General features: G+C 47.9%; 1 protein-coding gene across 1 annotated transcript in view; it reads right to left on the minus strand.

Annotated features, from left to right (window-relative positions):
* The window catches only part of LOC129835553 (broad substrate specificity ATP-binding cassette transporter ABCG2-like), a 34,687-nt gene that overhangs the window by 5,172 nt on the left and 17,187 nt on the right, over positions 1–12,328 (minus strand). Inside the window, exons 11-13 of the mRNA XM_055901239.1 lie at positions 8,191–8,273; positions 5,718–5,807; positions 3,770–3,894 (exon numbers count right to left, since the gene is read on the minus strand). Coding sequence (XP_055757214.1) covers positions 3,770–3,894; positions 5,718–5,807; positions 8,191–8,273 — 298 coding nt within the window. The remainder of the gene's footprint in view (positions 1–3,769; positions 3,895–5,717; positions 5,808–8,190; positions 8,274–12,328) is intronic.

Below are 12,328 nucleotides of genomic sequence, written 5' to 3' on the forward strand. Positions count from 1 at the left end.
AACGATGAGACAGCCTATAGGGAGGAGGTCAGAGACCTGACAACGATGAGACAGCCTATAGGGGAGGAGGTCAGAGACCTGACAACGATGAGACAGCCTATAGGGGAGGAGGTCAGAGACCTGACAACGATGAGACAGCCTATAGGGAGGAGATCAGAGACCTGACAAAGATGAGACGGCCTATAGGGAGGAGGTCAGAGACCTGACAACGATGAGACGGCCTATAGAGAGAGGAGGTCAGAGACCTGACAACGATGAGACGGCCTATAGGGAGGAGGTCAGAGACCTGACAACGATGAGACGGCCTATAGGGAGGAGGTCAGAGACCTGACAACGATGAGACAGCCTATAGGGAGGAGGTCAGAGACCTGACAACGATGAGACAGCCTATAGGGAGGAGGTCAGAGACCTGACAACGATGAGACAGCCTATAGGGAGGAGATCAGAGACCTGACAACGATGAGACAGCCTATAGGGAGGAGGTCAGAGACCTGACAACGATGAGACAGCCTATAGGGAGGAGGTCAGAGACCTGACAACGATGAGACAGCCTATAGGGAGGAGGTCAGAGACCTGACAACGATGAGACAGCCTATAGGGAGGAGGTCAGAGACCTGACAACGATGAGACAGCCTATAGGGGAGGAGGTCAGAGACCTGACAACGATGAGACAGCCTATAGGGGAGGAGGTCAGAGACCTGACAACGATGAGACAGCCTATAGGGAGGAGATCAGAGACCTGACAAAGATGAGACAGCCTATAGGGAGGAGGTCAGAGACCTGACAACGATGAGACAGCCTATAGGGAGGAGGTCAGAGACCTGACAACGATGAGACAGCCTATAGGGGAGGAGGTCAGAGACCTGACAACGATGAGACAGCCTATAGGGGAGGAGGTCAGAGACCTGACAACGATGAGACAGCCTATAGGGGAGGAGGTCAGAGACCTGACAACGATGAGACAGCCTATAGGGAGGAGATCAGAGACCTGACAAAGATGAGACAGCCTATAGGGAGGAGGTCAGAGACCTGACAACGATGAGACAGCCTATAGGGAGGAGGTCAGAGACCTGACAACGATGAGACAGCCTATAGGGGAGGAGGTCAGAGACCTGACAACGATGAGACAGCCTATAGGGGAGGAGGTCAGAGACCTGACAACGATGAGACAGCCTATAGGGGAGGAGGTCAGAGACCTGACAACGATGAGACAGCCTATAGGGAGGAGGTCATAGACCTGACAACGATGAGACAGCCTATAGAGGAGGAGGTCAGAGACCTGACAACGATGAGACAGCCTATAGGGGAGGAGGTCAGAGACCTGACAACGATGAGACAGCCTATAGGGGAGGAGGTCAGAGACCTGACAACGATGAGACAGCCTATAGGGAGGAGGTCAGAGACCTGGCCGTGTGGTGCCAGGACAACAACCTCTCCTTCAATGTGATCAAGACAAAGGAGATGATCGTTGACTACAGGAAAAGGTGGGCCGAACAGGCCCCCATTAACATCGACGGGGCTGTAGTGGAACGGGTTGAGAGTTTCAAGTTCCTTGATGTCCACATCACCAACAAACTATCATGGTCCAAACACACCAAGACAGTCGTGAAGAGGGCACGACCATTTACATTGACCCCCTCCCTTCCATTTGTTTTGTACACTGCTGCTACTCGCTGTTTTATCTTTGCGTAGTCACTTCACCCCTAACTACATGTACAAATTACCTCAACTAACCTGTACCCCGGCACACTGACTCGGTACCGGTACCCCCTGTATATAGCCTCGTTATTGTGTTACTTATTAATAAAAAATTTTTTTTGTTTATTTGGTAAATATTTTCTTAACTCTTCTTGAACATCACTGTTGTTTAAGGGCTTGTAAGTTTCATTTCACGGTGAGGTCTACACTATTCGGCGCATGTGACAAAAATAATGATTTGATTTATTAGACTTGATTACCAACAATGATGAGACAGCCTACAGGGATGAGGTGAGGGATCTGGGAGTGTGGTACCAGAAAAATAACCTTTCACTCAAAGTCAACAAAAATAAGGAGATGATTGTGGACATCAGGAAACAGCAGAGGGAGCACCCGCCTATCCACAACGTCGGGACAGCCGTGGAAAGCTTCAAGTTCTTCGGCGTACACATCACAAACTGAAATGGTCCACCCACACAGACAGTGTGGTGAAGGCGGCACAACAGAACCTCTTCAACCTCAGGAGGTTAAAGAAATTTGGCTTGTCACCTAAAACCCTCAAACTTTTACAGATGCACAATCGAGAGCATCCTGTCGGGCTGTATCACCACCTAGTACGGCAACTGTACCACCCACAACCGTAAGGCTCTCCAGAGAGTAGTGAGGTCTGCACAAGGCATTACCGGGGGCAAACCTCCTGCCCTCCTGGACACCTACAGCACACAATGCAATAGGAAGGCCAAAAAGATCATCAAGGACAACAACCACCCGAGCCACTGCCTGTTCACCCCGCTATCATCCAGAAGGCGAGGTCAGTACAGGTGCATCAAAGCAGGGGCTGAGAGACTGATAAACAGCTTCTATCTCAAGGCCATCAGACTGCTAAACAGCCACCACTAGCACATCAGAGGCTGCTGCCAATAGGCATAGATTAGGAATCACTGGTCACTTTAAGGAAATGAAACACTAGCCACTTTAATAATGTCTCCGTATCTTGCAGCATTCATCTCATAAGTATACTGTACATTTTTACATTACATTTTAGTCATTTAGCAGACGCTCTTATCCAGAGCGACTTACAGTAGAGTGCATACATTTTATTACATTTTACATACTGAGACAAGGATATCCCTACCGGCCAAACCCTCCATAACCCGGACGACGCTATGCCAATTGTGCGTCGCCCCACGGACCTCCCGGTTGCGGCCGGCTGCGACAGAGCCTGGGCGCGAACCCAGAGACTCTGGTGGCGCAGCTAGCACTGCGATGCAGTGCCCTAGACCACTGCACCACCCGGGAGGCACTGTACTCTATACCACTGTATTTTAGTCCAATGCCGCTCTGGTATATATGTATATATATATATTCTTAATCCATTTCTTACTTAGATTTACGTGTATTTTGAGTATATGTTGTGAAACTGTTAGATTTTACTGCACTGTCGGAGCTAGAAGCACAAGCATTTCGCTACACACGCAATCTGATAAACACGGGTATGTGACCAATAAAATGTTATTTTATATGAATAAATGAGAATGTGTTCTCAGTCAACCTACCTGGTAAAATAAGGGTTAAATAAAAATATTATACTAGATCAGAACATAGAAATATAATACCAGATCAGAATATAGAAATATAATACCAGATCAGAGAAATATAATACTAGATCAGATCAGAGAAATATAATACTAGATCAGAACATAAAATATAATACTAGATCAGAACAGAAATATAATACGAGATCAGAACATAGAAATATAATACTAGATCAGAGAAATATAATACTAGATCAGAACATATAAATATTATACTAGATCAGAACATAGAAATGAAATACTAGATCAGAGAAATATAATACTAGATCAGAACATAAAATATAATACTAGATCAGAACATAGAAATACAATACTAGATCAGAACATAGAAATATAATACTAGATCAGAACACAGTCACACACTCTAGAATGATGTGTGTGTGTGTGTGTGTGTGTGTGTGTGTGTGTGTGAAGGGTCTACCCACCGATCATGGGTTAGTGTTCACTGTGTCTACGTGGGTGGAGGGTCTACCCACCGATCATGAAGTAAGCCACACAGCTGAAGAAGATGGCAGGGAGCGTCCTTAAGGTTATGATGTCACTGAGTATCTTACACAGGAAGTAGACTGATACTCTGTAGTAACCGCTGATGTATTCATGACTGGAGATGGAGATGAGAGAGGGAGAGAGTTAGACTGATACTCTGTAGTAACCGCTGATGTACTTACTCATGACTGGAGATGGAGAGGAGTGTTTTTCTGTGGCTATGTACTGACCTAACATAAATCGCAAGGTGTGCTTTCGCCGTAAATCATTTTTGTAATCAGACATGTTGGCTGGATTCACAAGTGTAGCTTTAATTTGGTGTCTTTAATGTGTGATTTCATGAAAGTTTGATTTTTATAGTAATTTATTTGAAATTGGCACTCTGCATTTTTACTGGCTTTTGGCCAAGTGGGACGTTAGCATCCCAGAGAAGTTCAAGGTAACAGATCTCAGTGTTGCCCCTAGTGGAAACCAGCTTAAAGGTAACAGATCTCAGTGTTGCCCCTAGTGGAAACCTGCTTAAAGGTAACAGATCTCAGTGTTGCCCCTAGTGGAAACCTGCTTAAAGGTAACAGATCTCAGTGTTGCCCCTAGTGGAAACCTGCTCAGTGTTGCCCCTAGTAGAAACCTGCTTAAAGGTAACAGATCTCAGTGTTGCCCCTAGTGGAAACCTGCTTCAAGGTAACAGATCTCAGTGTTGCCCCTAGTGGAAACCTGCTTAAAGGTAACAGATCTCAGTGTTGCCCCTAGTAGAAACCTGCTTAAAGGTAACAGATCTCAGTGTTGCCCCTAGTGGAAACTTGCTTAAAGGTAACAGATCTCAGTGTTGCCCCTAGTGGAAACCTGCTTCAAGGTAACAGATCTCAGTGTTGCCCCTAGTGGAAACCTGCTTAAAGGTAACAGATCTCAGTGTTGCCCGTAGTGGAAACCAGCTTAAAGGTAACAGATCTCAGTGTTGCCCCTAGTGGAAACCTGCTTCAAGGTAACAGATCTCAGTGTTGCCCCTAGTGGAAACCTGCTTAAAGGTAACAGATCTCAGTGTTGCCCCTAGTGGAAACCTGCTTAAAGGTAACAGATCTCAGTGTTGCCCCTAGTAGAAACCTGCTTAAAGGTAACAGATCTCAGTGTTGCCCCTAGTGGAAACCAGCTTAAAGGTAACAGATCTCAGTGTTGCCCCTAGTGGAAACCTGCTTAAAGGTAACAGATCTCAGTGTTGCCCCTAGTAGAAACCTGCTTAAAGGTAACAGATCTCAGTGTTGCCCCTAGTGGAAACCTGCTCAAAGGTAACAGATCTCAGTGTTGCCCCTAGTGTAAACCTGCTTAAAGGTAACAGATCTCAGTGTTGCCCCTAGTGTAAACCTGCTTAAAGGTAACAGATCTCAGTGTTGCCCCTAGTGGAAACCTGCTTAAAGGTAACAGATCTCAGTGTTGCCCCTAGTGGAAACCTGCTTAAAGGTAACAGATCTCAGTGTTGCCCCTAGTGGAAACCTGCTCAGTGTTGCCCCTAGTGGAAACCAGCTTAAAGGTAACAGATCTCAGTGTTGCCCCTAGTGGAAACCTGCTTAAAGGTAACAGATCTCAGTGTTGCCCCTAGTGTAAACCTGCTTCAAGGTAACAGATCTCAGTGTTGCCCCTAGTGGAAACCTGCTTAAAGGTAACAGATCTCAGTGTTACCCCTAGTGGAAACCTGCTTCAAGGTAACAGATCTCAGTGTTGCCCCTAGTGGAAACCTGCTTAAAGGTAACAGATCTCAGTGTTACCCCTAGTGGAAACCAGCTTCAAGGTAACAGATCTCAGTGTTGCCCCAAGTGGCCGGTTACCACGTCATCTCCCGATGTCCTCAGACATGGATGGATGTCGAATACTGACTTGTATCATGGGTGACCTGGCTCTGTGTGTGTGTGTGTGTGTGTGTGTGTGTGTGTGTGTGTTACTCACATGAACAGTTTTCTCTCGGTGATGAAGAGCTCAGCAGAAGACAGGGAACTGAAACACTGATTGGTGGTGATGAAGAATAGAGCACCCATCCTGGTAGAAACAACACACACACACACACACACACACACACACACATTAAACACACAAATATTCAACACACACACACTCATACAACACACACACAAACACGTTAAATACACACACATTCAACACACACGTTAAACACACTCACTGTGGAACATATACAACTTCATTCAATTCCTGCTTAGGGCTGTTGTGGGGACGGTATTACCTCCGAACTGGCAGTCACATGACTCATGACCGTTGTCAAATTCTACATGACTGTTGAGTCACAGTAATCTCCTCTTGCGCACTCTTATACCCAACTCGCTAACGATCATCAGGTCCTTATTGGCCTGGTACTCAGGGCTCTATTGTCCCGCAAAAAAAAAGTATTTAAAAAAATATATATTATAATGATTGTGCCGTTATACAATACATAGCCTACCGCATTTGTATTTGATTTTGAATAGCTTAATTATAGTGCATTTTCATAATTAATAAGATGCCATCTTACTTTTAGCTACTGTGAGTATCCATCCCCTCCCCTCTCTCCTTCATTCCTTTCTCCAGCGCGCAGAGAGAGAGGCTGTAAACACTTTAATTAAATAGCTTTCCTTTTGAAAAACATGTTACTATCGATGTTCCCAAACAGATTTCACTTGGTTTCGCAAATGAGGCACTGGGTAGCTGCAGGAACAGGGTTGGAGAGCCCATGGTATACAGAATTTGGACGGAATATCACTTGTTGCGCAGCGAAATGACCGGAGTAGTCTACCTGACGTCAGTGGGGGGGGGGGAGATTAACTAATAAATCACCTCCATTCCAGCGCATACTGATGACACGTATTTGTCTTGCCTCTGTTCCTGTGCGTTTGATAAAATGGGCCATTCTAAAATCGAAACTAATTTGACATATTAGTAAATACAAGATTAAATTCAGAATAGTTTGATGGGTGAAAATATGATCACTTGATGAGAGAACAGCGTGTGTGTGTGTGTGTGTGCAGCCTGACAACGAGGAACGAAAAGCAACCTTTGTTTTTGCGACTCTCGGGAACATCAATATCCTATAGTCGCATCATGCTGCCCATATACGTTTTGATTTCTGAAGGCATTCTAAGGTTTGTATCATTCACAAAATAAAGTTGACAAAAAAAACTTTAAAACCGGGGTCGAGCACCTGTTTCAAATCATCACTTTTACGCTCAACATAGTCACTTTATATGCGCTCGCTCCCGAATGGGAAAAATATCCTTTCAATTTTATTCTTCATACTATATAATCCTGTAATATAAAATAATGGCACGGGACTTATAAGCATATCTAGTCTGATAAATGAACAAGTCTACAGTCTATATCATAGCCAGATAACATACAGTATCTAGTCTGATAAATGAACAAGTCTACAGTCTATATCATAGCCAGATAACATACAGTATCTAGTCTGATAAATGAACAAGTCTACAGTCTATATCATAGCCAGATAACATACAGTATCTAGTCTGATAAATGAACAAGTCTACAGTCTATATCATAGCCAGATAACATACAGTATCTAGTCTGATAAATGAACAAGTCTACAGTCTATAACATAGCCAGATAACATACAGTATCTAGTCTGATAAATGAACAAGTCTACAGTCTATATCATAGCCAGATAACATACAGTATCTAGTCTGATAAATGAACAAGTCTACAGTCTATATCATAGCCAGATAACATACAGTATCTAGTCTGATAAATGAACAAGTCTACAGTCTATAACATGGAGCATAGACAGATAACATACAGTATCTAGTCTGATAAATGAACAAGTCTACAGTCTATAACATAGCCAGATAACATACAGTATCTAGTCTGATAAATGAACAAGTCTACAGTCTATAACATGGAGCATAGACAGATAACAGTCAGTAGACCAACTCATATTCTGTTCTTCTGAAATACATTTTCTTCATATCATACTGTTTCTTTAGAACTAAAATAAATAGTGGATTTAAAATGTAGATGTTCCATCATCAGCGTGGAGATTCTAACCGTGTTTATGTTAATTAACGGCCAGTTACCATGAGACAGGCAGACTTTTGCAAGACAATAACCAGCTGGCCCCCACAGCCCTATCCCTGCTGGGGCCACAGCCCTATCCCTGCTGGGGCCACAGCCCTATCCCTGCTGGGGCCACAGCCCTATCCCTGCTGGGGCCACAGCCCTATCCCTGCTGGGGCCACAGCCCTATCCCTGCTGGGGCCACAGCCCTATCCCTGCTGGAGCCACAGCCCTATCCCTGCTGGGGCCACCTATAAGAAAACAGGTCGCTATGGAAGAGAGAGTCTGCTAAATGGCATGTATTACTGTATTAAAAACACACACACCTGTTAAAACACACACACACAAAAACATACACACAGACCTGTTCTGTAAGCCACTCTGGTCATTCTTCACTCCAAAGAATATTGCCCCAACGATGAGGGCCAGGAATACAGTCACTCCAATCTGGGAGAGATAGAGAGATAGTCAGTTAGTTAGTAGATAGATAGATTATGTTAATAGGTAGGTAGGTAGGTAGGTGGGTAGATTAGATTAATAGTTAGATAGGTGGGTAGGTAGGTGGGTAGGTAGGTCAGTCTGTGTGTGTATTTAACATTTGTGTATCAGTCTATTATTATTTTATGTGTGTGTCGGTCGGTCCAAGTGTGTGTTTTTAACGTGTTTGTGTCAGTCGGTCTGTTGGTCGGTGTGTGTGTTTTTAACGTGTGAGTATATCGGTCGGTCAACAGACATAGTTCTTTCTGTGAACCATAATCTCATATATATATATTGACACTGAGTGGACTAAAGATTAAAAACACCTTCCTAATATTGAGTTGCATCCCCTTTTGCCCTCAGAACAGCCTCAGTTGGTCGGGTCATGGACTCTACATGGTGACGAAGTGTTCCACAGGGATGCTGGTCCACGGCGACTCCAATGCTTCCCCACAGTTGGTAGGGTCATGGACTCTACATGGTGACGAAGTGTTCCACAGGGATGCTGGTCCACGGCGACTCCAATGCTTCCCCACAGTTGGTAGGGTCATGGACTCTACATGGTGACGAAGTGTTCCACGGGGATGCTGGTCCACGGCGACTCCAATGCTTCCCCACAGTTGGTAGGGTCATGGACTCTACATGGTGACGAAGTGTTCCACGGGGATTCTGGTCCACGGCGACTCCAATGCTTCCCCACAGTTGGTAGGGTCATGGACTCTACATGGTGCCCAACGCGTTCCACAGTGGATTCTGGTCCACGGCGACTCCAATGCTTCCCCACAGTTGGTCGGGTCATGGACTCTACATGGTGCCCAACGCGTTCCACAGTGGATTCTGGTCCACGGCGACTCCAATGCTTCCCCACAGTTGGTAGGGTCTTGGACTCTACATGGTGCCCAACGCGTTCCACAGTGGATTCTGGTCCACGGCGACTCCAATGCTTCCCCACAGTTGGTAGGGTCATGGACTCTACATGGTGCCCAAAGCGTTCCACAGTGGATTCTGGTCCACGGCGACTCCAATGCTTCCCCACAGTTGGTAGGGTCTTGGACTCTACATGGTGACGAAGTGTTCCACAGTGGATGCTGGTCCACGGCGACTCCAATGCTTCCCCACAGTTGGTAGGGTCATGGACTCTACATGGTGCCCAACGCGTTCCACAGTGGATTCTGGTCCACGGCGACTCCAATGCTTCCCCACAGTTGGTAGGGTCATGGACTCTACATGGTGCCCAAAGCGTTCCACAGTGGATTCTGGTCCACGGCGACTCCAATGCTTCCCCACAGTTGGTAGGGTCTTGGACTCTACATGGTGACGAAGTGTTCCACAGTGGATGCTGGTCCACGGCGACTCCAATGCTTCCCTACAGTTGGTAGGGTCATGGACTCTACATGGTGCCCAACGCGTTCCACAGTGGATTCTGGTCCACGGCGACTCCAATGCTTCCCCACAGTTGGTAGGGTCATGGACTCTACATGGTGCCCAAAGCGTTCCACAGTGGATTCTGGTCCACGGCGACTCCAATGCTTCCCCACAGTTGGTAGGGTCTTGGACTCTACATGGTGACGAAGTGTTCCACAGTGGATGCTGGTCCACGGCGACTCCAATGCTTCCCCACAGTTGGTAGGGTCATGGACTCTACATGGTGCCCAACGCGTTCCACAGTGGATTCTGGTCCACGGCGACTCCAATGCTTCCCCACAGTTGGTCGGGTCATGGACTCTACATGGTGCCCAACGCGTTCCACAGTGGATTCTGGTCCACGGCGACTCCAATGCTTCCCCACAGTTGGTCGGGTCATGGACTCTACATGGTGCCCAACGCGTTCCACAGTGGATTCTGGTCCACGGCGACTCCAATGCTTCCCCACAGTTGGTAGGGTCATGGACTCTACATGGTGACGAAGTGTTCCACGAGGATTCTGGTCCACGGCGACTCCAATGCTTCCCCACAGTTGGTAGGGTCATGGACTCTACATGGTGCCCAACGCGTTCCACAGTGGATTCTGGTCCACGGCGACTCCAATGCTTCCCCACAGTTGGTCGGGTCATGGACTCTACATGGTGCCCAACGCGTTCCACAGTGGATTCTGGTCCACGGCGACTCCAATGCTTCCCCACAGTTGGTCGGGTCATGGACTCTACATGGTGCCCAACGCGTTCCACAGTGGATTCTGGTCCACGGCGACTCCAATGCTTCCCCACAGTTGGTAGGGTCATGGACTCTACATGGTGACGAAGTGTTCCACGGGGATTCTGGTCCACGGCGACTCCAATGCTTCCCCACAGTTGGTAGGGTCATGGACTCTACATGGTGCCCAACGCGTTCCACAGTGGATTCTGGTCCACGGCGACTCCAATGCTTCCCCACAGTTGGTCGGGTCATGGACTCTACATGGTGCCCAACGCGTTCCACAGTGGATGCTGGTCCACGGCGACTCCAATGCTTCCCCACAGTTGGTAGGGTCATGGACTCTACATGGTGCCCAAAGCGTTCCACAGTGGATTCTGGTCCACGGCGACTCCAATGCTTCCCCACAGTTGGTAGGGTCTTGGACTCTACATGGTGCCCAACGCGTTCCACAGTGGATTCTGGTCCACGGCGACTCCAATGCTTCCCCACAGTTGGTAGGGTCATGGACTCTACATGGTGCCCAAAGCGTTCCACAGTGGATTCTGGTCCACGGCGACTCCAATGCTTCCCCACAGTTGGTAGGGTCTTGGACTCTACATGGTGACGAAGTGTTCCACAGTGGATGCTGGTCCACGGCGACTCCAATGCTTCCCCACAGTTGGTAGGGTCATGGACTCTACATGGTGCCCAAAGCGTTCCACAGTGGATTCTGGTCCACGGCGACTCCAATGCTTCCCCACAGTTGGTAGGGTCTTGGACTCTACATGGTGACGAAGTGTTCCACAGTGGATGCTGGTCCACGGCGACTCCAATGCTTCCCCACAGTTGGTAGGGTCATGGACTCTACATGGTGCCCAACGCGTTCCACAGTGGATTCTGGTCCACGGCGACTCCAATGCTTCCCCACAGTTGGTAGGGTCTTGGACTCTACATGGTGACGAAGTGTTCCACAGTGGATGCTGGTCCACGGCGACTCCAATGCTTCCCCACAGTTGGTAGGGTCATGGACTCTACATGGTGCCCAACGCGTTCCACAGTGGATTCTGGTCCACGGCGACTCCAATGCTTCCCCACAGTTGGTAGGGTCATGGACTCTACATGGTGCCCAAAGCGTTCCACAGTGGATTCTGGTCCACGGCGACTCCAATGCTTCCCCACAGTTGGTAGGGTCTTGGACTCTACATGGTGACGAAGTGTTCCACAGTGGATGCTGGTCCACGGCGACTCCAATGCTTCCCCACAGTTGGTAGGGTCATGGACTCTACATGGTGCCCAACGCGTTCCACAGTGGATTCTGGTCCACGGCGACTCCAATGCTTCCCCACAGTTGGTAGGGTCATGGACTCTACATGGTGCCCAAAGCGTTCCACAGTGGATTCTGGTCCACGGCGACTCCAATGCTTCCCCACAGTTGGTAGGGTCTTGGACTCTACATGGTGACGAAGTGTTCCACAGTGGATGCTGGTCCACGGCGACTCCAATGCTTCCCCACAGTTGGTAGGGTCATGGACTCTACATGGTGCCCAACGCGTTCCACAGTGGATTCTGGTCCACGGCGACTCCAATGCTTCCCCACAGTTGGTAGGGTCATGGACTCTACATGGTGCCCAAAGCGTTCCACAGTGGATTCTGGTCCACGGCGACTCCAATGCTTCCCCACAGTTGGTAGGGTCTTGGACTCTACATGGTGACGAAGTGTTCCACAGTGGATGCTGGTCCACGGCGACTCCAATGCTTCCCCACAGTTGGTAGGGTCATGGACTCTACATGGTGCCCAACGCGTTCCACAGTGGATTCTGGTCCACGGCGACTCCAATGCTTCCCCACAGTTGGTAGGGTCATGGACTCTACATGGTGCCCAAAGCGTTCCACAGTGGATTCTGGTCCAC

This window comes from Salvelinus fontinalis, chromosome 36 (assembly GCF_029448725.1).
Source record: "Salvelinus fontinalis isolate EN_2023a chromosome 36, ASM2944872v1, whole genome shotgun sequence".
Classification (NCBI taxonomy): Eukaryota; Metazoa; Chordata; class Actinopteri; order Salmoniformes; family Salmonidae; genus Salvelinus; species Salvelinus fontinalis.